This window comes from Macaca thibetana, chromosome 19 (genome assembly GCF_024542745.1).
Source record: "Macaca thibetana thibetana isolate TM-01 chromosome 19, ASM2454274v1, whole genome shotgun sequence".
In the NCBI taxonomy this organism is placed as follows: Eukaryota; Metazoa; Chordata; class Mammalia; order Primates; family Cercopithecidae; genus Macaca; species Macaca thibetana.
Genome location: NC_065596.1, coordinates 16707793 through 16734797, shown reverse-complemented (window position 1 = coordinate 16734797; position 27005 = coordinate 16707793). Strand labels below are relative to the sequence as shown.

Genomic DNA, 27005 nt, shown 5'->3' with positions numbered 1-27005 from the left:
TGAAGGTCCCTCCATTCTGATACCAGAAAATAGTGTGAATTTTACACAAAAGGAAGCAGAGGATCTCAGAACAAGCCTGGGCAGCGCGGGCCTCTCCGCCTGAGACCTGGCCTTAAGCACTTTCTTTTATGTTAAAAATGAAGTTGCACACCAAGCTTCTCTCTTTCCTTCCTTCCTTTCTTCCCGTTCCTTTCCCCTACCTCTTCCCCTTCCCCTTTCCCTCCCCTCCCCTCCCCTCCCCTCCCCTTCCCTTTTCTTTTCTATTTATTTTCTTGACAGAGTCTTGCCCTGTTGCCCAGGCTGGAGGGCAGTGATGTGATCTCGGCTCACTGCAACCTCCGCCACCCAGGTTCATGCCATTCTCCTGTCATTGTCCCAAGTAGCTGGGACTATAGGCGCCTGCCACCACGCCCAGCTCATGTTTTGTATTTTTAGTAGAGATGGGGTTTCACTGTGTTAACCAGGATGGTCTCAATCTCCTGACCTCGTGATCCGCCCATCTCAGCCTCCCAAAGTGCTGGGATTACAGGCACGAGCCACCGCGCCCGGCCAAAAAAAGCGTTTTTAATTAGCTGTAGTGGTGTGCGCTTGCAGTCCCAGCTACTTGGGAGAGAGGGAGAAGGATTACTTAAGCCCCAGGAGTTTGGGACTGCGGTGAGCTATGATCACACCACTACACTCCAGCCGAGACTCTGTCTCCAAAAAACAAATAAAATAAACAAACAAACAAGAGAGTTGTGAGGTAATCATCTTTTAGCCACGCTCATCGGTGGATGGAAGTTCACAAAGCTGTTAATTAATGGACTGGTGTTAACTTGGTAGGAAGCCACCCACGGTTCTGTCCTCTGCTGTGTCTCGGTCAGTCATTTAACTTGTAATTTGGGAAGATAAAGATGTAGAAAGCTTGCTTATCAAAGCTGGAGATGACAGACAGCTAGAGAGGTAGCTTTAATCACCAGGTGACAGAGTGAGCACTGGGATGCTTAGATTCCTGTGCGTAGGCCTAAATCAAGGTTTCCCAGCCTAGACACTGTAGGCATTTGGGGCTGGATCGTTCTTTGGGATGGGACCTACCTGGGCGCTGCAGGGTGCTGAGCAGCATCCCTGGCCTCCATCCATCAGATGCCAGGAGCACCCCTCTTCCCCCGTCACTCCCATAACAACCAAAAATGTCTCCAGACTCTGCCAAATGACCCTGAGAGCAAGAATCGCCCCTGGTAGAGAATCGCCGGTCCAAGTAAGCAACTATATAAATGCAGGATGGGGAAACAGAACCTAGTGACAGCTTGCGAGGAAACAACTTCAGGATTTCTGTCAATCATTTTTTTAAAAAGTCATAATAATACTAGTTTGAGGGCCGGGCGCCGTGGCTGACGTCTGTAATCCCAGCACTTTGGGAGGCCAAGGCAAGTGGATCACCTGAAGTCAGGAGTTCGAGACCAGCCTGGCCAACATGGTGAACCCCATCGCTACTAAAAATACAAAACTTAGGCCTGGCACGGTGGTTCACGCCTGTAATCCCAACACTTTGGGAAGCCGAGGCAAGCAGTTCACAAGGTCAAGAGATCGAGATCATCCTGGCCAAGATGGTGAAACCCCGTCTCTACTAAAAATGCAAAAATTAGCTGGGCATCGTGGCATATGCCTGTGATCCCAGCTACTCTGGAGGCTGAGGCAGGAGAATCGCTTGAACCCAGGAGGTAGAGGTTGCAGTGAGCCGAGATCGCGCCATTGCACTTCAGCCTGGCGACTGCGAGACTCTGTCTCAAAAACAAAATAAATAAATAAAAATAAAAATACAAAAATTAGCCGGGCATGGTGGCGTGCACCTGTAATCTCACCTACTTGTGTGGCTGAGGCAGGAGGATCGTTTGAACCCGGAAGGCAGAGGTTGCAGTGACCCGAGATTGTGCCCCTGCTCTCCAGCCTGGGCCACAGAGTGAAATTCCATCTCAAAATACATAAGTAAATAAATAAAATAATACTAGTTTGAGCCAGTGGTTATGATACAGCTGTGTTCTCCCTTCCCCAAAAATAAAAACCATTCAGGCCATTCACCTATTCTGGTCCCAAGACCGCTTTCAACAAAGCTGGACCCAAGGACCTTAGTTCCATCCCTTATCCCATTGAATCTCCAGGCAGCTCCGTTAAACCACCTCTCTAGCCCTGCTCCTGGGCACTCCTGGATTCTCCTAGGCTCCAGGTAGCACCTTAGGCCCAAATTTCCTTCCCTTTCCTAGAGCACCCTCCTGAGCGCCACACCCCTGTGCCAGTGGCCCCTGCTGCCGAGCTCACCATTCTGCCCCCCACCTCATGGCCCCTGCACTGCCCCTCTCTGCCACTCTCCACCCTACCCTGAAGGTCCAGGTCCCCCTGCGTCCACCAGCAACCCCTTCCAGTGTGCCCCGCTCCCCACGCTGCGGCCATCATTTCTAGAAGCAGAGCTCATCCACTCCTACACATGGCTTCAGGTTCAATGAGAAAGTGACTCTCCAAAGGCCCCCAAGGCCCACGACAGCACCTCCTGGAATAAGACATTCTCTCCACCCTGCCCTTTCCTCTCTCCTCTGACCGGTCCAGACCAGGTCCCTCCCAGACGCCCTCTCCCTCCCTGCCTGAAGCGCATATTTGTTAAGCACCCACCCACCACGTGACAGGCCTGGTGCCAGCCATGACCACAGGGACCCGCAGCTCCCGGAGTTTCCCTTCTAAATAAACACAACTACAGTCGAGCCTCGGGGTTTGCGGAATCAGTGTTTACTCCTTGGAAGATAAACCCAGGAGTAGAATTGCTGGATCGGATGGTGATTCTTTGTTTAATTTTCACCTGGCTTGCTAAAATTTCTCTGTAACCGTAACATCAATCCATTCATATTGGTGCAGAGTGGAGAAAACTTGGAGTTCCCACGCACGTTCCCAGCTGAGGCTGAGCGAGGCGACACTCTGCCTTCTTGTTCAGCCTCTCACGCTGTAAACACATGCCCTGTTTAAGGTCTGTGGACTGCCACGGTTTTCACATTTGCGTGCTTCTTGTTGGTGATGTTAACGTTGAAAATGACCCCTCGCTGGGCGAGGAGACTCGTGCCTATAATCCCAGCACACTGGAAGGCCTAGGCAGGAGGATTAGTTGAGCCCAGGAGTTTGAGACCAGCCAGACTGGGCAACATAGCAAGACCCTATCTCTAAAAAAATGTGTTTTTTTAATTAACCAGGCATGGTGTCACACACCTGTGGTCTCAGCTACTTGGGAGGCTGAGGCAGGAGGATCCCTTGATTCCTTGAGCCCAGGAGTTCAAGGCTGCAGTGAGCTATGATCACACCACTGCGCTCCAGCCTGGGCAACAGAGACCTCATCTCTAAAATAATGATATAATAATAAAATTTTTAGAAAATAAAATGACCTTCAAACATAGTGCTGAAGTACCAGAAAGTGCCCCTGAGTGCAAGGAGGCTGTGATGTGCCTCATGGAGAAAATTCACGTGTGTAGGTGTTTTGGGGTGGATAATATTTTATTTGGGTGGTGGTTTTCTTTTTCTTTTCTTTCTTTTTTTTTTTTTTTTTTTTTTTGAGACAGAGTCTTGCTCTGCCACCCAGGCTGGAGTGCAGTGGCGCGATCTCGGCTCACTGCAAACTCCGCCTCTCGGGTTCACGCCATTCTCCTGCCTTAGCCTCCCAAGTAGCTGGGATTACAGACACGCACCACCACAGCTGTGTAATTTTTGTATTTTTTGGTAGAGACGGGGTTTCACTATGTTGGTCAGGCTGGTCTCAAAGTCCTGACATCAAGTGACCCACCTGTCTCAGCCTCCCAAAGTGCTGGGATTATAGACGTGAACCACTATACCTGACCTGGATGATATTTTAAACAAAGTGGCCTCTGGGGCCTCACTGAGAAGGCAGGCAGGCCAGACAAGATGGCTTACCACCTGTAATTCTAGCACTTTGGGAGGCAGAGGGAGGAGGACTGCTTGAGGCCAGGAGTTCAAGACCAGCCTGGGCAGCATAGCAAGACCTTGTCTCTATGTCAAAATTATTTATTTAAAAATAAAAGTTGGCCTGGCACGGTGGCTCACACTGTAATCCTAGCACTTTGGGAGACCGAGGCGGGCAGATCACTTGAAGCAAGGAGTTGGAGACCAGCCTGGCCAAAATGGCAAAACCCCATCTCTACTAAAAATACAAAACGCAGCCAGATGTGGTGGCGAGCGCCTGTAATCCCAGCTGCTTGGGAGACCGAGGCACGATAATCACCTGAACCCAGAAGGTGGAAGTTATAGTGAGCCGAGATTGCGCCTTTGTGCTCCAGCCTGGGTGACAGAGTGAGACTCAGTCTCAATAAGAATAAAATGAAAAAGAAGATGGGGGCAGGCAGGAGGAGCAGCAGCCACAGGGGCCCAGTGGGGTGGTGACATGTTTGGAGGAGGCCAGGGTGGGTGGAGCCAGGTGGCTCAGGAGAGGGGGAGAGTGAAGGCGGGTGGTAGCTGGTGAGGAGATGGCCTGGGTGGGGCCAGAGGTCCTGGACTCTCTGTAGGAGACCAGATGGTACACACTTTGGGCTTTCTGGGCCACATAAGGTCTCTGGTGCATACTTTTGCTTTACCAAAGCAGGTTCTGGATTTGGCCCTGGGGCCATAGTTAGCTCACCGCTCTTGCAGGTCACAGTAAAGACAGGGGTTCCTGGGGAAGATGGGAGCCATGGCAGGGCTTTGAGCAGAGGAGGGAAATGCCTGACTTGGTTGTTAGTGGAACCATTCCAGCAGTTACGGAGGAAGTGAGCGGTGGTACAAATAGTCAAGGATAGTATTTGCCTTGTGCCAGACGGCATTCCAGAATGTTCTTCATCACAGCCAACCCCCAGAGAGGGCATTACTGGTTTTTTGTGTTTGTGGGTCTTCGTTTTGAGGCAGGATCTCACTGTCACCCCGGATGGAGTGCAGTGGCACAGTCACAGCTCACTGCAGCCTAGAACTCCTGGGCGCACCATGAACTCCAGGCGTGCACCATGCTTGACTAATTTTTTATTTTTTGTAGAAATGGGGTTTTGCTGTGTTGCCCAGACTGGTCTCAAACTCCTGGGCTCAAGCAGTCCTCCCATTCTGTCAGTGACAGGTGGCCACTCTGTCACCTTGCCACCTCAGCCTCCCAAAGTGCTGGGATTACAGGTGTGAGCCACTATGCCCAGCCAGTGGGCACTACTACGATCCCCATCCTACAGATGGGGGAAACGGAGGCAAGGTGCTGTTAGGTCCCTCGCTCTGAATCTCGGAGGTGGGGGTTTGAGCCCGGGCAGCGTGGCTGCAGTGTCTGTTCCTAGCACAGCTGCCCTCTCTGCCCCGGCACGTGTGGCTGATGGAGTCGTCGGTGTGGATTCAAGGGGGAGAGAGGGAGGAGAGGAGGTGAAGGTGGCGCGCATTGACGGCTCTTTTGAGTTTCCACAAATACTTGTTTCCTGGAGAGTCTTTCCTTTCAGATGTCTGCTACTCCCCCTGGCACCCGTTCAGTAAGCACCAGGGAATGGAAAGGCCTCTCCCTTCATTTCTGCATTGCAGGTGTGTCTGCCCTCCGGTCCCCAGCAGGCCCCTCACCCCAGGTGCACCCACACTCGGCCCCAATACCCCAGCTGTACCCACACTCGGCCTCTGTACCCCGATGTACCCACACTTGGCCCCTGCACCCCAGGTGTGCCCACACTCGGCCTCTGCACCCCGGGTGCGCCCACACTCGGCCCCCGCATCCCGGGTGCGCCCACACTTGCCCCCTGCACCCTAGGTGTACCCGCACTTGGTCCCCACACCCCAGATGCACCCACACTTGCCCCCTGCACCCCAGTGCACCCACACTCAGCACTGGGATGGATGGCAGACAGCTCTGTTCAAAACTGCTTTTTGTTTTTTGTTTTTGTTTCAAAACAGTCTTGCTCTGTCGCCCAGGCTGGAGTGCAGTGGTGCGATGACGGCTCACTGCAGCCTCCACCTTCCGGGCTCAAGTGTTTCTTCTACCTCAGCCTCCCGAATAGCTGGGTCTACAGGCGCATGACACCACACCCAGCTAATTTTTGTATTTTTTGTAGGGACGGGATCACACTGTGTGGTCCAGGCTGGTCTCAAACTCCTGGGCCCAAGCGATCTGCCCACCTCAGCCTCCAAATGCCGTTCCTCAAGATTCTGTCTTTGACCACAGCCGACCCTTGAACAGCACGGGTTTCAGCTGCATGGGTCCAGTTACACACAGACTTTTTTCCAGTCAATACAGTTGGCCCTCTGCAGCCACAGCTTCTGCTTCTGCAACCAAAGGGGATCAAAAATACAGTGTCCTCAGGATGCAAACGTGCGGATTCGGAGGGCCGGCTTTTCCCATCTGCAGGACAACTGTACCCTCCTCTTCTTTTCTGCTTCTGCACGGGGATTGCTCCCAAATCGGTATCCCCAGCCTTGGCCGGTTGCAATGGCTCACATCTGTAATCCCAGCACTTGGGGAGGCCAAGGCAGGTGGATCACCTGAGGTCAGGAGTTCAAGACCAGCCTGGCCAACATGGTGAAACCCCATCTCTACTAAAATTACAAAAATTAGCCAGGCATGGTGGTGCACGCCTGTGATCCCAGCTACTTGGGAGGTTGAGACAGGAGGATCACTTGAACCCAGGAGGCAGAGGCTGCAGTGAGCTGAGATGGTACCACTGCACTCCAGCCTGGGCAACAGAGTGACACCCCTCCTCTAGATAGATAGATAGATAGATAGATAGATAGACAGACAGACAGACAGACAGACAGACAGACAGATAGACAGACAGACAGATAGATAGACAGACAGACAGACAGACAGATAGATAGATATCCCCAGCCTTGATGATGACCCTGACTCTACACATGTCTCAACAGCCTTCGGGACTTCTGAGCAGAGTGTCCTGGGTGGCATTTCAGACTGACCGTGTCTGCTAGGAGAGCTGTTGTTCTTTTTCCCACCTCTGTCCCCTTCTCCTCCTTCTTCCAGGTCCCACCTCAGTAGCCCAAACCAGACATCTTCGTCATCCTGGCCTCCTCCATCCGCGTCCGTGTTTACCAGGGCACCAAGCCCTGCTGGTTCTGCCTCTGACCTCCTATCCCGACTTTTCACCCTCTGCCTTCCTTAAGGACTTTGTCACCTCGCACTTAGGCTGCCAAACTGGTTCCCTGCCTCTGTCATCTCTCTGTCCCCATCTAATCATTTGCCTCTCCTATCACTGGTTACCTCTGTAATGCAGGTCTAGGCATGCCTCTCCCTGCCTAAAACCTTCCCCTGGCTCCCATTTTGGAAGAGTGCCGTAGGGCAGCATGTAAAATGCCACACATGCCACGCCCAGCCTGCCTTTCATCTTCATCTCCCGCCACACTCTTCTGGCACTGCCTGCCTGCCCAGCTCCTGCCCATGGCTCCCCCCATCCCCTTATCCTATAACCACCTTCCCCACAATATGCCATCATTCCGCCTGTTAATGCCTCTGCCCTTGCCCACTGTCCTCTCCTAGAATGACCTTCCCTCATCCTTCTTTCTTCTAATGACCTCCTATTCATCCCTCAAAACCCAGTGCAAAGGATCCCATGACCTTCTGCCTCCAGGCAAAATGACTCACCTTCCTCCTCAAGCCACCCCAGCTCCCACTATTGGCGATCCCATCATCCTTTGCTAACACATCACCTTGTGGATCACCTGGGCTCCTCTGGACTGGAGACCTCCTCTTAAACACCACATCATCAGTCCCACAACAAAATGTGTTCTAACTTCTTTTCTTTTCTTTTTGAGATGGAGTCTCACTCTGTCACCCAGGCTGGAGTGCAGTGGCATGATCTCAGCTCACTGCAGTCTTTGCCTCCCAGGTTCAAGCAATTCTCCGGCCTCAGCCTCCCAAGTAGCTGGGATTACAGGTGCACACCACCACACCCAGCTGGTTTTTGTATTTTTAGCAGAGATGGGGTTTCACCATGTTGGCCAGGCTGGTCTCAAACTCCTGATCTCAAGTGATCCGCCCATCTTGGCCTCCCAAAGTGCAGGGATTACAGGCATAAACCACGCCGCCCGGCTGTTTTAACTTTTCTAAACAGATGTGTAAATAATTTTTCTTTGGAAACATGGCTCATGGGTCATTATGACTGTCTGGCCAGCGCAGGGATTAACAGCCAGGAGAAGCTAAGCCCCAGTTCCTCCTCGTTCCAGTGTGCTGGCGTTTCACGGATTGTTACTGAGCCCATTTGCACGGTCCTGTCTGCGTTCAGGAGAATGTTGTCCGATCTTTCTTCAGTTAGCTGTTTGAGTATTTGGGTTGGGCGTGAGGGAGCTGACAGTTGGCCCCTTGCTCTGTTCTCAGATTCTTGAGGTTTATTTCCCCATTGAATTGTCCTAACAGTCCTATGAGGTGGGTGCTGTTGATTGCTTCTGCACAGATGACTAAACAATCTCAGGGGAACCAGGTCATTAATTGACCATGATCACAAAGGTAATAAAAGCACGTGGCAGCACTTTGGGAGGCCGAGGCGAGCGGATCACTTGAGGCCAGGAGTTTGAGACCAGCCTGGCCAACATAGTGAAGCTCCCTTCTCTACTACAAATAGAAAAAAATTAGCCGAGCGTGGTGATGCATGGCCGTAATCCCAGCTACTCGGGAGGCTGAGGCACGAGAGTCACTTGAACCAACCCAGGAGGCAGAGGTTGCGCCACCGCACTCTAGCCTGGGTGACAGAGCGAGAGACTCTATCTCAAAAAAAAAAAAAAGCACATGGCAGAGTAAGATTCAAACCCCTGTTCTACCTGATGCCAAAGCCTGGGTTTTGGAAGAGAAATGTCATGTATCGAGATGCCCCTAATTGTACAGCCCCCACCCCCACACTTGGGAAAGGAAACAGAGGAAGTGGGTCTAGTATTAATAGAAGCAGGCTATGTGTTCTAGTGGATCTAAAAGAAGTGGATCTCATAGAAGCAAGCCATCTGAAAACTGACACCCTATTGATATGAGGTGGCATCAAAAATGGTGGCCATCCACCTTGAGGTTTTTTATTTATTTATTTATTTATTTATTTATTTATATATTTTTAGATGGAGTCTTGCTCATTTTGCCCAGGCTGGAGTGCAGTGGCACGATCTCGGCTCAATGCAACCTCCACCTCCCGGGTTCAAGCAATTCCCTTCCTCACCCTCCCAAGTAGCTGGGATCGCAGGCATGCGCCACCATGCCCAGCTAATTTTGTATATTCAGTAGAGACAGGGTTTCTCCATGTTGGTCAGGCTGGTCTCGAACTCCCGACCCCAGGTAATCCGCCCGCCTCAGCCTCCCAAAGTGCTGGGATTACAAGCATGAGCCACCACGCCAGGCTGGAGTTTCTTTCTTTAGCCAGATTTTCCTGCAAGGTTACACTTATTAGCAGAGTCCTTGGGAAAAGCAGTTTGGTAATGCAAGTCTAAAAATCAGACAGGATTTGTAACCTCTGCATCCAAAATCTCGTCTCACAGAGACTCATGTATGAAATTGGAAGGCATCGAATGTCTAACAGCAGGGAAATGATTAAAGCAGTACTTACAAAGCCCATAGCAATGTGAAATATTCGTGTGTTCCCTGCAACTATAACTGAACATATACACCCATGTCAATACAGATGGGGGCATGGAGACATTTATAAGTGATGGTAAGAGTGCTGGTCAATTTTAATTTAATTTTAAATTTTAGTTCACTCTTGTACTATTCATTAAGAAGGCTCAAATTTAGGCCGGGTGCGGTGGCTCATGCCTGTAACCTCAGCACTTTGGGAGTCCAAGGCGGGCAGATCACGAGGTCAGGAGATCGAGACCATTCTGGTCAACATGGTGAAACTTTGTCTCTACTAAAAATACAAAAATTTGCCAGGCATGGTGGCAGGTACCTGTAATCCCAGCTACTCGGGAGACTGAGGCAGGAGAATCGCTGGAACCTGAGAGGCGGAGGTTGCAGTGAGCTGAGATCGCGCCACTGCACTCCAGCTTGGTGACACAGTGAGACTCCATCCCCTCCCCCCTTCCCCCCACAAAAAAAGGCTCAAATTCAGGTAACAGTGCTATAGGTGACATTTTTTCATGAGCCTTATCAGTATTTCATGAGAGCAGTTTCTTATCAGCCAGGAATCTTTGCAGATGAAGAGTTTGTACCACATTTGTACTTTTTTAAGGCCATAACATGCAGCCAACTGGTTTTATGCCCAAGAATGTTCCATTTTGTTCCCTTTTTTTTTTTTTCTAATCCCCCTAAGGTGTCTCACCTAGAGCAGTTTGCCTTAGTTCTTATCTTTATTAAACAAGAGTAGGGCTCTGGCTTGGTCTTACACATTTAGAGAAATGCCTTCTATATCAATGGAAAAAAGCTGGGGGTCTCCCCCTGCTCCCCTACAAGAAAACACAAACGTTTGGAGTTAAAGCTGATTAAGAATGGACCAGGCGCGGTGACTCACGCCTGTAATCCCAGCACTTTGGGAGGCCGAGGCGGGCAGATCACGAGGTCAGGAGATCGAGACCATCCTGGCTAACATAGTGAAACCCCGTCTCTACTAAAAATACAAAAAATTAGCTGGGCGTGGTGGTGGGGGCCTGTAGTCCCAGCTACTCGGGAGGCTGAGGCAGGAGAGTGGCGTAAACCTGGGAGGCGGAGCTTGCAGTGAGCTGAGATCATGCCACTGCACTCTAGCCTGGGCAACAGAGTGAAACTCTGTCTCAAAGAAAAAGAATAGGCCGGGCGCAGTGGTTCACACCTGTAATCCCAGCAATTCGAGAGGCCAAGGTGGGCGGATCACGAGGTCAGGAGTTCGAGACCAGCCTGGCCAACATGGTGAAACTCCGTCTCTACTAAAAATACAAAAATTAGCCGGGCATGGTGGTGGGCACCTGTAATCCCAGCTACCTGGGAGGCTGAAGCAGGAGAATCGCTTAAACCTGGGAGGCGGAGATTGCAGTGAGCCGAGATCGCGCCACTGTACTCCAGCCTGGGTGACAGAGAAAGACTCCGTCTCAATAAAAAAAAAAAGCTTAAGAATGATGGGAGGCCAGGCACAGTGGTTCATGCCTGTAATCTCAACACTTTGGGAGACCAAGGCAGGAGAATCGCTTGAGGTTAGGAGTTCAAGACCAGCCTGGGCAACATAGCAACACCCTGTCTCTACAAAAAGCATAAAAATTAGCCAGGCATGGTGGTGTGTGCCTGTAGTCCCAGCTACTCAGGAGGCTGAGGCAGGAGGATTGCTGGAACTCAGGAGTTCAAGGCTACAGTGACCTATGAATACACCACTGCACTCCAGCCTGGGCAACAGAGTGAGACCCTGTCTCAAAAAATAAAATAAAATAGGAAATTAGCCAAACTTGGTGGCACATGCCTGTAGTCCCAGCTACTTGGGAGGCTGAGGCAGGAGGATTGCTAGAGTCTAGGAGTTGGAGACTGCGGTGAGCCATGATTGCACCACTGCACTCCAGCCTGGTCAACAGAGCAAGACCCTGTCTCAGAAAAGAAAAAAAGCACCAAAGAATGAGCCAGGCACGGTGGCTCATGCCTGTAATCCATTCAACGCTTTGGGAGGCTGAGGCGGGTGGATCACCTGAGGTCAGGAGTTTGAGACCAGCTTGGCAACATGACGAAACCCGTCTCTACTAAAAATACAAAAATTAGCCGGGCATGGTGGAGCGCACCTGTCGTCCCAGCTACTCGAGAGACTGAGGCAGGAGAATTGCCTGAACCTGGGAGGCGGAGGTTGCAGTGAGCTGAGATTGCGCCACCACACTCCAGCCCAGGCGACAGAGTGTGACTCCGTCTCAAAAAAAAAAAGAAAAAAAAAAGCACCAAAGAATGATGAGAATTTACTCTTAGGCAGTATACCAGACACCTAATCGACATCTAGTGATTTGGGCACCAAAATCCACCTCTTTGCCTGCCTTTCCCACCTCCACCTCAGTTTTCCCCTTATGCAAAATCACGTAATATTCTCCTATGTCACAGAAATGCGGCTGCCCTGGATGAGAGAACGTTTGCTCAGAATGGAACACTCCCACCAGGATAAAGGCCTTAGGACGTGGGTATTTCCAGCCAGCAGCAAGTGTGTTTTGTACTGTGAGGCATCCCTTACTCTTACGATGAGACTGGTCCCAGGGGGAAAAAACGGCTTCGATGGGTTGCCATAGAGAATGCGGTTTCTCACCGTGGACGCTTGAGTTCTTAGTTATGCTGTCAAATATTCTAAAATCACAGGTTACCTCGCTGTGTTGAAAGGTTCTACAGAGCCTTCGGAATCTCAGAGAAAGTTAAGTTTGAATGATTGGGGTGGAGGAGCTTTGGGGTTAGAGAGGACCCCGCCCTCCTTTTTCCCTCTCATAAGCTCGGGGTGGGGAAAACCCAAACCCCCACCGCAAGCAAGAATGTGGTTCCGTCTGGCCTTTCTGCTGTCGCAGAACCTGCCAGGAAAGTCGCACACAGGATGTTTTAGGGCCCGATTCACCGCAGGCTTCTGGAGAGCCCCCCAGTGAAGAAACGAGTCTCCCTGAGGTCACATGTTGCCCCAACAGCCTAACTTTTGCAAGCTGGGCCCAAGGGCAGGTGCGTCTACCCAGTACCCTGGAGCGGGGATGTGTGTGGGCTTCATGTGTCCAGGCACTGTCCAGAAACAAAAAGGGCTGTCTTGGCCAGGCACAATGGCTCTCGCTTATAATCCTAGCACTTTGGGAGGCCAAGGTGGCAAGAGTGCCTGAGCACGGGAAGGAATTCAAGATGCCTGAGCAACATAGCGAGACGCTGTCTCTACAGAAAATACAAAAATCAGCCAAGTGTGGGAGTGCCTGCCTGTAGTTCCAGCTACTTGGGAGGTTGAGGTGGGAGGATCACTGCACTGGAGCCCCGGAGGTCAAGGCTGCAGTGAGCTATGATCACGCCACTGCACTCCAACCTGGATGACAGAGTGAGACCCTGTCTCTAAAAAAAAAAGGAAGGCCGGGCGTAGTGGCTCATGCCTGTAATCCCAACACTTTGGGAGGCTGAGGCAGGCAGATTGCTTGAGCTCAGGAGCTCAAGGCCAGCCTGGGAAACATGGTGAAACGCTGTCTCTACTAAAAATACAAAAATTAGCCAGGTGTGATGGCACACGCCTGTAATCCCAGCTACTTGGGAGGCTGAAGCACAAGAATTGCTTGAATCTGGGAGGCAGAGTCTGTAGTGAGGCGAGATCACGCAACTGCACTCCAACCTGGATGACAGAGTGAGACTCTGTCTCAAAAAAGAAAAAGAGAGAGAGAAAAAAATGAAAATCACCTCTCTTGTAAAGGAATAGAATAAGAGTTTGTAACAGGTCAAACCTCTGGGCAAACATGTTCAGAACTTAAATAAACAGTGAGAAGAAGAAGATGATAAAACCAGAAAGTAGCCCAACAGTTAATTCCTGCGGTCGTGTTGAGAATGTGTAAGGATTTTCGTGTTTATGTGAAACTGACTGGGGGTGGGTGGTGGCTAAGTCGAAGAGTCCTACAATTCCACTTAAGAAATAGCAGTGCTTAAAATGCATTTTTTTCAGGCAGTTTTTAACTCGATTTTCTTGGGTGAGTAACCCCTGGCTTTGCGAGGTAGTTTGTGTTCCCATCTGTCAGGCCAGGCACCCACTTGGTTCCTGGTTGTAGCCTTCCTTCACCTTCCAGCAGAGCCTAGTTGACCCCACAGCCTGTCGCGTGGATATTTTCTTTCTTCTGAAATGGACTCTCACTTCTCTCCCAGGCTGGAGTACAGTGGTACGATCATAGCTCACTGGAGCCTTGAACTCCTGGCCTCAAGTGATCTTCCCACCTTGGCCTTCTAAAGAGTTTTTTTTTTTTTCCTTTTAAGTGGAACTTAAAATCCCACCAAAGATAATGGCCCTGAAGGTGGCTGTTGTCTTTAATGGTTCAGGAGGCTGAGGCAGGAGGATCACTTGAGCCCAGGAGTTGGAGGCTGCAGCGAGCTGGGACCACACCACTGCACTCCAGCCTGGGCAACAGACTGAGACTGTCAAAAAAACGAAAGGGAAATGGCCGAGAAGGAGATTACCCTGGACTCCCGCAGGTCGCACCTTTGGGTGCCCTCCCTGACCTCTGTCCTCATTCTGCCCCCTGCCCTCCCCGACTGCACCCTTCGCCACAGGGCCGTGGTAGCCTGCATGACTGTGTGCTCGTGCCGCAACGGGCTGAGTGCGTAGATCTGATGTGACGCCAGTGCCTGGAGATGAACAGCACCTGACCCTTGCTCCCAGGGAGGTCAAGGTGCAGCGAGGCAGGGTGATAAAGTCATGAGCATGGTGAGCTGTAAAGGAAGCCTGCAGGCCTAAGCCACGGGGCCCGAGGGCGGGGGTGCGCCATGCAGAAGGACTCTGACCTGGCCCCACAGCTGGCCAGATAAGGGAGACGCCTTGAGCCAAGGGGCCCAGGCGTCTGAGGCTTCCTGGTATGGCACGTCAGTGTAGTTGGGATGCAGGGTACAAAACGTGGCAAGAGGTGAGGCCAGGGAGCGTCTGGACTCTGTAGATGGGGCGGGATGAGAATGGGTGAGTCCGGATGGGCAGCCACTCACGGTGATCTCAGCCTGGGCTAAGTGACCAGGGGGTAGCCCCAAAGCTCGTTAAACAGAAGGCCGGGTGCGGTGGCTCATGCCTGTAATCCCAGCACTTTGGGAGGCCGAGGCGGGCGGATCACTTCAGGCGTTTGAGACCAGCTTGGCCAAGATGGTGAAACCTCATCTCTACTAAAAATACAAAAATTACCCGGACATGGTGGCAAGTGCCTGTAATCCCAGCTACTCGGGAGGCTGAGGAGGGAGAATTGCTTGAACCTAGGAGGCAGAGGTTGCAGTAAGCTGAGATCGCGCCGCTGCACTCCAGCCTGGGCAACAGAGTGAGACTCCATCTCAAAAATAAATAAATAAAGCTGGGCACGGTGGCTCACGCCTGTAATCCCAGCACTTTGGGAGGCCGAGACGGGCGGATCACAAGGTCAGGAGATCGAGACCATCCTGGCTAACCCGGTGAAACCCCGTCTCTACTAAAAATACAAAAAAATTAGCCAGGCGCAGTGGCGGGCGCCTGTAGTCCCAGCTACTCGGGAGGCTGAGGCCGGAGAATGGCGTGAACCCGGGAGGCGGAGCTTGCAGTGAGCCAAGATCACGCCACTGCACTTCAGCCTGAGTGACTGAGCAAGACTCCATCTCAAAAAATATCAAATAAATAAAATTAAATAAATAAATAAATAAATAAATAAAAATTTTAAGAAACAGGCAGAAGGCAGGACTGTGGCTGATTGGATTTCAAGGTACAAGAGAAGTTATCGTCCCATAGGCGCCCCAAGCTGGGGCTCATGTCCCTGGCACTGAGAGAGGGCCCCACATCCGTCAGAGGAGGCTCTAGAAGATCCCACAGGAGGGGCCCAGAGGGCAGTGGCATGCATGCCACAGAGAGGGCGCTGTCTCAGTGCCAGTGAGTTCTGGTTCTTTCTTAAGTCAGAGCACCCCCGTGCATATGCCTTACCAAAAACTCTGTTGTGTTTAACAAGCCTCAGTGCGTCCTGGAAGGACTTTTTTTTAAAAATTGATTCGTGCCTCAATAAACTTTTTTTTTTTTTTTTTTTTTTTTTTTTTTTTTTTTTTAAGGAACCTATTGCTTGGGAATAATTTTCAATTTACAGAAAAGTTGCATAGATAGAAAAGAGAATATTAATGTACCCCACACCCAGTTTCCCCTCACATTAATAACTGTTGACTAAACTCCCAGGCTTTATCCAAATTTCACTTATTTTTCTGCTCCAGAATCCAGCTCAGGCTACCACATTGCACTTGGTGGATTTAACTTTTGAGATACTTCCCTGTCTTTTTTTCTTTTCTTGAAAAGAGATGAAGGCCTGCTCTGTCACCCAGGCTGGAGTGCAGTGGCATAATCATGGCTCACTGCAGCCTTGAGGTCCCAGGCTCAAGCGATCCTTCTGCCTCAGCCTCCTGAGCACCCAGGACTACAGGCATACACTACCATGCCTGGCTAAGTTTTTTTTTTTTTTTTTTAAATTTTTGGAGAGATGAAGTCTCACCATGTTGGCCAGGCTGATCTCAAACTCTTGATCTCAAGTGATCCTCCCACCTCGGCCCCCCAAAGTGCTGGAATTATAGGCGTGAGCCACTGTACCCAAATATACAGCTCCCAAAATTAACACAGGCCAGGCATGGTGTTGCCTGTAATCCCAGCACTTTGGGAGGCTGAGGTGGGAGACAGCTAAAGCCTGGAGTTCAAGATCAGCCTTGGTAACATGGAGACCCTCTCTCTACAAAAATATCTAAAAAATTAGCTGGGCATGGTGATATGCACCTAGAGTCCCAGCCACTTGGGAAGCTGAGGCCAGAGGACTGCTTGAGCCCAGGAATTCATAACTGCAGTAAGCTATGTCTGTGCCACTGTACTCCAGCCTGGGTGACAGAGCGAGACCCTATCTTCAAATAAATAAATAAATAAAATAGAACAATAATGCCCACATCCATAGACGATAAATAAATCAACCAACCTCAACCTAAATGTTATACTTCATAACAAAAATGAACTCAAGCACTTTGGGAGGCCAAGGCAAGAGCATCACTTGAGTCCAGGAGTTCGAGACCAGCCTTGGCAACACAGCCAGATCCCATCTCTAAATTAGCCAGGCGTGATAGCACACATCTGTGGTCCCAGCTACTCGGGAGGCTGAGGTGGGAGGATCACTCGAGACAAGGAGGTTGAGGCTGCAGTGAGCCGTGATAGTGCCTGTGCACTATAGCCAGGGTGACAGAGTGAGACCCTGTTTCAAAACATACAAAGATAAAATAACAGTAGTACCTACTGTTGAGTCATTGTGAGGACTGCAGGACTTAAGAAATACTAAGTGAGGCCAGGCACAGAGGCTCACCCCTGTAATCCAAACACTTTGGGAGGCCAAGGTGGGCGAATCACTTGAGGTCAGGCATTCGAAACCAGCCTGGCCAACATGGTGAAACCCCGTCTGTAGTAAAAATATAAAAATTAGCCAGGCGTGGATACGGGCAGCTGTAATCCCAGCTACTCAGGATGCTGAGGCAGGAGAATCGCTTGAACCCGGGAGGTGGAGGTTGCAGTGAGTCAAGATCATGCCATGGCACTCCAGCCTGGATGACAGAGTGAGACTCCCTCTCAAAAAAAAAAAATATTAGGTCCTCAGGACCCAGCCTGGAATGTAAGAAGCACTCAATAAGTAAGACCTGTTGCTACGAATTACCACATTTTTTTAAAATGGTATTTTGGGGGTTTGACATGTAATTTGAAGCAGGCGGCTTTTGGTTTTGTTTCTTGTTTTTGGATAGTACCAGGTTTGGGAAGAATATTCTGAGTCATACTTACCTTCTAAGCTGCAAGATGTCTTTTTAAATTTTTCTTTCTCCCCTGAGGTGTGGGACGAAGGGGTTTTTTTCTTCCTCCTACCTTTTTATTCGTTTTAATACTATCTTGCTTGTGTAACATCAAAATGAGGCAAGAAAGAGAAATCGATGAAGTCGCCTTCTCATCGATTTAGTCTATTCCCAGGTGGCTGAAAAGGCAGGAACTGTGAACTGAAAACTTCATCTGGCATCAGATTTTCTCTAATTGTCTCTCGAACACTCGCCGGTAAGCCAGTGCTTGCTAGAACTCTCTAGAGCCAGGTTGCACTCTCAGCCTAAAAGAAAAGTCTGGGCTGAAACAAAGAACAGAAGGATGGGTGGGGACAGAAAATCCCCCTAAATGTGAGAAAAGAAGCCATTATTTCTGAGGCCAGGCCTTGAAACCGAGACACTTGTCTGGTTCACTTGTTTCTTTCTTTTTGTTGTTTTTTTTTTTCAGAGACAGGGTCTCGCTATGTCACTCAGCCTGGAGTACAGTGGTGCCATCATAGCTCACTGCAGTCTCGACATCCTGGGCTCAAGGGATCCTCCTGCCTCAGCCTCCCAAAGTACTCAGATTACAGACTTGAGCCACCACTCCCAGCCCCATGTGTTTCTTGAACAGTCCTTTGCAGAAAACTGTGGAGATTTATGGACCAGGGCCCAGCTGCCTTTAAAAGATGGTTGGGGTGCCTTTACAAGTGAGAGGCTATATATAGGAATCTGCAATTTAGGCTTACAAATTGGCATTTCTAGAAGGCATTTCTAGAAGTCAGTGTGCCTTTAGATTATATATAAAAGACAATTTGAAACCAATTAAGGCAGTCACTTAATATGTCATATCAAGGCCGGGTACAGTGGCTCATGTCTATAATCCCAGCACTTTGGGAAGCCAAAGTGGGAGGATCCCTTGAGGCCAGGTATTCAAGACCAGCCTGGGCAACATAATGAGATCCCCGTTGCTACAGAAAAATTTTAAATTAGCTGGGCATGGTGTCACGCACCTGTAATCCCAGCTACTCAGGAGGCTGAGGCCGGAGGGTCCTTTGAGCCCAGGAATTGGAGGCTTCAGTGAGCTGTGATCATGCCACTGCACTCCAGCCTGGGTGATGGAGTGAGACCCTGTCTCTCTTAAAAAAAAAAAAAAAAAAAAAAAAAAAAACAAGAAGGCAGGCTGGGCTCAGTGGCTCACTCCTATAATCCCAGCACTTTGGGAGGCCTAGGCGGGTAGATCACCTGAGGTCAGGAGTGTGAGACCAGCCTGGCCAACATGGCGAAACTCCATCTCTACTAAAAATACAAAAATTAGCTGGGTGTGGGCGCGTGTAGTCCCAGTTACTGGGGAGGCTGAGGCAGGAGAATCACTTGAACCCAGGAAGCAGGGTTGCAGTAAGCCAAGATTGCACCACTGCAGGGAGGTGAAGGTTGCAGTGAGCCAAGATTGTGCCACTACATTCCAGCCTGGGTGACAGATCAAGACTCTGTCTCAAAAAAAAAAAAAAAAAAAAAAAAAGTGTATCAGGATTTTCTTGAATATTACTTTGAACAGGCTAGTAACTACTCAGCCATTTTCATGTAATTTTTGGTGAGTCCTGTTCCTGTAAGACCTAATGAGGAGTGTCCTTGGATATCAGAGGACAAAGCCTGTGACTTACAGGATTTATGAGAGACTGAGTCACAAAGGAAGCACAGAGGCACTAGAAAAAGTCTGGGGTCGGCCAGGCGCGGTGGCTCACGCCTGTAATCCCATCACTTTGGGAGGCCGAGGCAGCCGGATTACGAGGTCAGGAGATCAAGACCATCCTGGCTAACATGGTGAAACCCCGTCTCTACTAAAAATACAAAAAATTAGCCGGGCGTGGTGGCGGGCCCCTGTAGTCCCAGCTACTCGGGAGGCTGAGGCAGGAGAATGGCGTGAACCCAGAAGGCGGAGCTTGCAGTGAGCCGAGATTGCACCACTGCACTCCAGCCTAGGCAACAGAGCGAGACTCCGTCTCAAAAAAAATAATAATAAAAAAGTCTGGGCTCTTACGCTGGGTGAGGTGGCTCAGGCCTGTAACCCCAACACTTTGGTAAGGCTGAGGCAGGCGGATCACTTGAGGCCAGGAGTTTGAGACCAGCCTGGACAACATGGAGAAATACCATCTTTACAAAAAAATACAAAAATAGCCAGACGTCGTGGTGGGCACCTGTAATTCCAGCTACTCAGGGAGCTGAGGCAGGAGAATCACTTGAACCTGGGAGGTGGAGGTTGCAGTGAGCCGAGATCGCGCCACTGCACTCCAGCCTGGGTGACAGAGTGAGAGCTGTCTCATAAAAAAGAAAAAGAAAGAAGAAGAAGAAGAAAAGTATGGAATCTTTTGTCCCAGTAAAGTAATGCAGGTGGGATCCTGACACCTGTTACGAAAGCTGTGTCATCTAACTTGCTCAGAGATTGCTCTTGTTTTAGTGTTTTAAAAAAAAAAAAAAATTATAGAGACAGGGTCTCACTATGTTGCCCAGGCTGGTCTTGAACACCTAGCCTCAAGCGATCCTCCCACCTCAGCCTCCCAAAATTCTGGCATTACAGGCGTGAGCCACTGTGCCTAGCCAGAGACTACTCTTGAATTTACGAAATCAAGACAAAACCAGCTTTTAAAAATCACCCTGAAGATAGGCCACCGTCTGTGTGTGTTGCTGAGAATAGGGTATATTTTTTCCCCCTCAGGTCAGAACTGTTTTGATTTTCACCGTTCACTTCTTTCCATCCATCCTCCAGGTCCCCTTGCAGAAAGAGCTCTGCGGCATACAGTGGCCACAGCGGGCCAGGTGCTCGCCAATCGATCGCATCTCAGCAGTGGGCAGGAGGCGCTAATTAGACTCTTGAGTAGCTTTTGCAGGCTGCACAGAAAGTGCTGGACAGCACAAGCTGAACCCCAAGCACCATGGCCGTCTGCTGTAGGAAAAACCGTAGCAGGAGATAAATACGTATCCCTGTCTCTCTCAGAGCCAAGAGCAGAGCGACTAATTCCCACCGTATGTTGAACTGCAAATCAAGTATCTTGCTCTCCCCCTGCAGAAGGAAGCCTGTCCATCACAGGTGTGAATCTGTTGGTTGAGCAGGTTTATTGAGACGTAATTCACAGACCATACAATGCACCCATTAAAGAGTACAACCCAGGGGCTTTTAGTGTATTCACAGAGTCACCGCAATGGATCGTAGAACCCCAAAAGGAAACACCGTAGGCCAGGTGCGGGGGCTCACGCCTGTAATCCCAGCACTTTGGGAGGCCAAGGCAGGCAGATCACTTGAGGTCAAGAGTTCGAGACCAGCCTGGCCAACATGGTGAAACCCTGTCTCTACTAAAAATACAAAAATTAGCTGGGCAAGGTGGCAGGCACCTGTAATCCCAGCTACTCAGGAGGCTGAGGCAGGAGAATCACTTGAACCCCGGAGGTGGAGGTTGCAGTGAGCCGAGATCACCCCCACTGCTTTCCAGCCTGGGTGACAGAGCAAGACTCCATCTCAAAAAAAAAAAAAAAAAAAAAAAAAAAGGTGGCAGACGATCTGAGGCTCTCCCATCCCTGGCAAGCAGACCTCTGGTCCCTGGGCAGCTGTCGTTTTAGGATACCTGGGATTTGTCTGAACCCAGTATGGTGAGACTCGCAGACCCAGAAATAACCATCAGGAAGGAAGAAGTTTATATTCACAGTCCTCTGGAAGCAGGAGGCAGGGCACACCACACAGGGGCCACACGGGGAAGCACCAGGGTCGGTTGGGGGACAGGGGAAAATATGGACAGGAATCTTCATTGTGGTTTCCTGGGGAACAAATGGACCAGGCAGGGTGAGCAGGCTCAGGACGGGACCCCGAGGTGATGAGGGCAGCGGGACCACGGCCAGGAGTGTGACAGCCCCATAAAGGAGGCAACTAGGGGTCTGAGCTCTGCATTGGCTGCAGACCGTTTACTATCTCTAGAAACTGGCCAGCCCTGGGAGGGGCTGTGCGTCCTTGCTCAGCAAAGCCCCAAGAGGTCAAAGCATCACAAATACGGAATAAAAGGACATAATCAATGCAGCGGGTCTGTGGCAGGGCCACTGACTCATGTCTTGACCCGTCAGCTATTTCAGCGGCCGCACGTGTTCCAGGAAGACTGTATTTATGACTGTCCACCTCTTATTCTATTTCATTTTGTTTCATTTTTTTCAGAGTCTTGCTCTGTCACCCAGGCTGGAGTGCAGTGGGGCAATCATAGCTCACCACAGCCTTGAACCCCAGGGCTCAAGCGATCTTCCCACCTCAGCCTCCCAGGTAGCTGGGACTCCTGGCACACACCAACATGCCTGCCTAATTTGTTGTTGTTGTTTTTTAAGAGACGAGATCTCACTGTGTTGCCCAGGCTGGTCTCTCACCTGGTGTCCCCTGGTCATGACCCCAACATGTGAAAACTTCAGTGTCTTCTAAATCATGAAAGGAAGATTTACATCTGTTCCCATAGATTTAGCATTACCAATAGTTTATTAAAATTCTTTGGAATCAGCATTTCTTTCTCTCCTTCCTTCCTTCCTTCCTTCCTTCCTTCCTTCCTTCCTTCCTTCCTTCCTTCCTTCCTTCCTTCCTTCCTTTTCTTTCTTTTTGCCATCAACTTGATTTTGGGAATTGGCATTGCTTTACATGCTATTTTTTTGTTTTGGTTTGGTTTTTTTTTTTTTTTTTTTTTTTTTTTTTTTTTTGAGACAGGATCTTACTCTGTTACCCAGGCTGGAGTGCAGTGGCATGATCTCGGCTTACCACAACCTCTGCCTCCCAGGCTCAAGCAATTCTCCTGCCTCAGCCTCCTGAGTAGCTGGGATTACAGGTGTGCACCACCACCGCCAAGCTAATTTTTGTATTTTTAGTAGAGACAGGATTTCACCATGTTGGCCAGGCTGGTCTTGAACTCCTGACCTTAAATGATCCACCCCCCCCTTGGCCTCCCAAAGTGTTGGGATTACAGGTGTGAGCCACCGTGCCTGGCCAAATGCTGTTTTTAGTGACTTTTTCTTCTATGGACTATTGTGCTAGAGCAGAATTCATCTGATTTCAGTCAGGACCTCAGTCCACAAGCAACCATGTGTCAGCCGTGCCAGGATGCTGCTGGGCAAAGGATACATCTCAGGTTTTGCACTGTATTTGTATGTTTAGGTCATAATCGTCTGGGTGGAGTTGTTGGACAGAAATGGCAGGAAATGCCTGTCCTGGACCGTGTCGCCTTTGGTTCAGGATTCCTGTTTTTTTACATAGGTGTTGCTTTGTGAATTACATCGTCAACTGCTTTGTCTCCTATAATAATAGGAATTGTTAGTCATGTATTATCATGACGTCAGAATGTTTCTGGCCACTGAACAAATGTCATCCTCGCTGTGCTAGGCCGTGGAAAGAATGAACAGCGACTGAGTATGTGTGTGATGTGCTGTCACACAGCTTAGTGGCTGATGTCTTAGTCGGCGAGAATTCTTGGCTCCTCTGCCAGAAAATCTCTAACACACACCCACTTGCACATTAACAATCACCTTCAATTTACAGCTAAATTAAAAGTTGCTCAGAGGCCGGGTGCGGTGGCTTAAGCCTGTAATCCCAGCACTTTGGGAGGCCGAGGCGGGCGGATCACCTGAAGTCGGGAGTTCGAGACCAGCCTGACCAACGTGGAGAAACTCCGTCTCTACTAAAAATACAAAATTAGCCTGGTGTGGTGGTGGGGAGCCTGTAATCCCAGCCACTCGGGAGGCTGAGGCAGGAGAATCACTTGAACCTGGGAGGCAGAGGTTGCGGTGAGCCGAAATGGCGCCATTGCACTCCAGCCTGGGCAACAAGAGCGGAAATCTGTCTCAAAAAAAAAAAAAACAGAAAAACGAAGAAGTTGCTCAGAATGCTGAATCCTCTCCCAGGAGAGCTGCTGTGAGTACATTTTCCACTAGGGCAAGCTCTGCCCACCCCATGGTTTATAACTCCATGTTCCCAAGAAAGAGAGTTCCAGCTGCTCTCTTCCTGTAACATAGACAAACCAAGACATCCTAGGTATGTCAGTACCTAGGACCCAGGAGGCCACTGGACAGATTAGATTTCTTTTTTTTTTTTTTCTTTTTTCTCTTTTTTTTTTTCAGATGGAGTCTCACTGGTGTTGTCCAGGCTGGAGTGCAGTGGCATGATGTCGGGCTCACTGCAACCTCTGCCTCCCGGGTTTAAGTGATTCTCCTGCCTCAGCTTCCCGGGTAGCTGGAATTACAATTGTTCCCCACCATGCCCAGCTAATTTTGTATTTTTAGTAGAGATGGGGTTTCATCATGTTGGTCAGGCTGGTCTCAAACTCCTGACCTCAGGTGATCCACCTGCCTCGGCCTTCCAAAGTGCTGGGATTACAGGCATGAGCCACTGCACCCAGCCTGACAGATCAGATTTCTATTTTTCTTCTCTCTTCTCTTCTCTTCTCCCCTCCTTTCTCCTCCCCTCCCCTCCCCTCTTCTCTTTTTTTTGAGATGGTCTCGCTCTGTCGCCCAGCCTAGAGTGCGGTGGCACGATCATAGCTCACTGCAGCCTTGAACTCCTGGGCTCAAGTGATCCTACTGCCTCAGCCTCCCGAGTAGCTGGGACTACAGGTGTGCACCACTGTGCCCAGCTAATTTTTTATTTTGTGTAGAAACAGGGTCTTGCTATGTTTCCCAGGCTGGTTTTGAACTCCTGGCCTCAAATGATCCTTCCACCTCTACCTTCCAAAGTGCTAGGATTACAGGCATGAGCCACCACGCCCAGCCCAGATTTCTTTTTAATGCTACTCTTTGTCCTTATCTGGGCAGAGCTTGAAGATACAATTTTATAAAATGTAAGAATAAACTAGCCAAGTAGCCCATCTCAACTACACTTGTCAAGTAGGAGGGGAAAACTGAACCTAATGAATGATAGTTGAGCTTTATTTATTTTATTTTATTTTATTTTATTTTATTTTATTTTATTTTATTTTTGAGGCAGAGTCTCACTCTGTCGCCCAGGCTGGAGTGCAGTGGCACGATCTCCACTCACTGCAACCTCTGCCTCCTGGGTTCAAGCAATTCGCTGCCTCAGCCTCCTGAGTAGCTGGGATTACAGGCATCTGCCACCACACCCTTCTAATTTTTGTGGGTTTTTTTTTGTTGTTTTTTGTTTTTTTAGTAGAGACGGGGTTTCACCATCTTGGTCAGGCTGGTCTTAAACTCCTGACCTTGTGATCCACCCACCTTGACCTCCCAAAGTGCTGAGATTACAGGCGTGAGCCACCGCGCCCGGCCATAGTTGAGCTTTATTAAGAGTTGCATCTTGGGAGGCCCAAAGCAGGAGGACCACTTGAAGCCAGGAGTTCAAGACCAGCCTGGGCAACATAGTGAGACCCCCATCTCTCTACAAGAAAATATTTTAAAATTATACAGCACACCTATAATCCCAGCTCCTCAGGAGACTGAGGCAGAAGGATTGCTTGAGCCTAGGAGTTTAAGGCTGCAGTAAGCTGTGGTCGGCCACTGCACTCCAGCCTGAGCTAGAGTGAGACTGTCTCTAAAAATAATAATAATTAATTAAAAGAGTTGCATCTTTCCATGAGTAGGTGAGCTTATCCGCGGGCACATGTATCCTATGATCTGAACCCTTAAATTAACGAACAGATGGGTGTAGACAACTGTTTGCAGCCCCTGTTGATGTTGGATTGGTTTATAATCACAGTGTGGAACAGAATCGGAGCCTCAGGTCCGCTTCGATGGTAGAATTCTATTCGTGTCCTGATGACCAGGGGCGGCTAAACACCGTGTCTTGCCATCTCTGGGTCTTAGAGTCACCCTAACATCTGATCTCAGATTAATTATCATCACGTGCGAGGTTTTGGCATGAAGCGCGCCAGACGCACAGTTTCATGATCTTAGACTATTTACAGCAAACTGAAACAGCTCACTTGGTTTTTACACCCTGCAAAGACCAAAGGAGAGCCTAGAGGGTTTTTTTTTTTTTTTTTTCCTGTTTTATTCTATCAAAGCAGCAAATACTGTGCAATTTCCACAGTAAATGGTCACAGTGGGGACCAATATCCTGCCCTCCAGACCCGCTGCTTCAGCCAATACAGCAAGGGAAGACGCAGCTCTGTTTTCTAGAAGGATCCCACCGAGGCATAAAAACGGCGCAGCCCAGCCTGGCACCGCGCCGGGTCCCGGAGCCCCGGGTGCGAACATGGGGAATGCTCACTCCAAAAGCGGGGTCAGGCACGGCACGCTCCCCGGCCGCCCCGAGCTGTCTTTTTACAGCTCTTTCCCCAGGAAATGGAGCGAGAACGTCTTCTTGGATAACGAGCTGCTGACCTCCAAGATCCTGTCCGTGCTGCGGCCGCAGTCGCAGCGGGGCTTCCGCGCGGGCGACCTCCACTACCCGACCCACTTTCTCAGCACCAACTCTGTCCTTGCCTCTGTCACAGCCTCGCTCAAGGAGAACCCCCGGGGCACCCTCCTGTCCGATGGCAGCCCGGCCCTGTCCAGGAATGTCGGTATGACGGTCTCTCAGAAAGGGGGTCCCCAGCCAACACCGAGCCCGGCTGGCCCTGGGACGCAACTCGGGTAAGCCGGAGTCCCCTCTCCGCCCTCGGGTGGGTGGCGTTCCCCGGGGAGCTGTTGACAGCCTCCCCAGAGGGAGACCCCCGACTTAGATCCGTGTGAATCCACACGGCAGCCCCTGTGCCAAGCAGAGAAATTCCCATTAACGCTTGCTTCCGGGATCCACGCCTTTTTGCAAAAACGATGTGTCCCGGGGTATATTCGATGTGTCCCGGGGTGTATTCAACCCCTGGTGGAGCCAGTTTGCCTAGTGGCCTCAGGGGATCCTTGGACTCGCTCCTTAGGCCAGGCTCCTTACTCAAGGTGATGCTCAAAGTCCTGCTGGGTGTGTGTGGAGGTGGCGTCCCATTATCTGTGCCTTACCTCGTTTTATAGGACTTCAAAGTGGTTCCCTTGATAATGCCTGCAGCGGTGTCCGAGTACAAAGTGATGCTAGAAGCTGATACGTTTGTGGTGGCTATTCCATGAGTTCGTGGGAAAGGGAATAGATTATCTTTTTCCTCTGAGTAAGGACTGCCCTCCCACCTTTGACCATGAAGCCATTTCCACTTAACTCCTGGTAGACAGGATCCTAGGGGCCCCAAGTGGGCTCCAGTGGTCTGTCAAGGAGGCTGCAATCCACACCCCATTAGGATGTAACTAAACATTGAAGGAAGTTACTATGGAAGAAATCCTGATGTGACATTGACAGATAATCTCCCCCGCCCCTGCTTTTTTTTTTCTATAGACAGAGTCTCACTCTGTCACTTAGGCTGGAGTTCACTGGCACAATCTCAGCTCACTGCAACCTCCACCTCCCGGATTCAAGTGATTCGCCTGCCTCAGCCTCCCAAGTAGCTGGGATTACAGGCACCTGCCACCACGCCCGGCTAATTTTTGTATTTTTAGTAGAGATGGGGTTTTGCCATGTTGGGCAAGCTGGTCTCGAACTCCTGACCTCAGGTGATCTGCCTGACTTCGGCCTCCCGAAGTCTGGGATTACAGGCATGAGGCACCGCACCCGGCAAATCTCCCAATTTAAAAA

At 50.1% G+C, this 27005-nt stretch overlaps 1 protein-coding gene across 1 annotated transcript in view; it reads left to right on the top strand.

The window, feature by feature from the left end:
* Positions 1-27005, top strand: part of ARHGEF18 (Rho/Rac guanine nucleotide exchange factor 18) — a 129743-nt gene that overhangs the window by 66332 nt on the left and 36406 nt on the right. The window contains exon 11 of the mRNA XM_050771032.1: positions 25846-25984. Within this exon, the coding sequence (XP_050626989.1) occupies positions 25846-25984 (139 nt within the window). The remainder of the gene's footprint in view (positions 1-25845; positions 25985-27005) is intronic.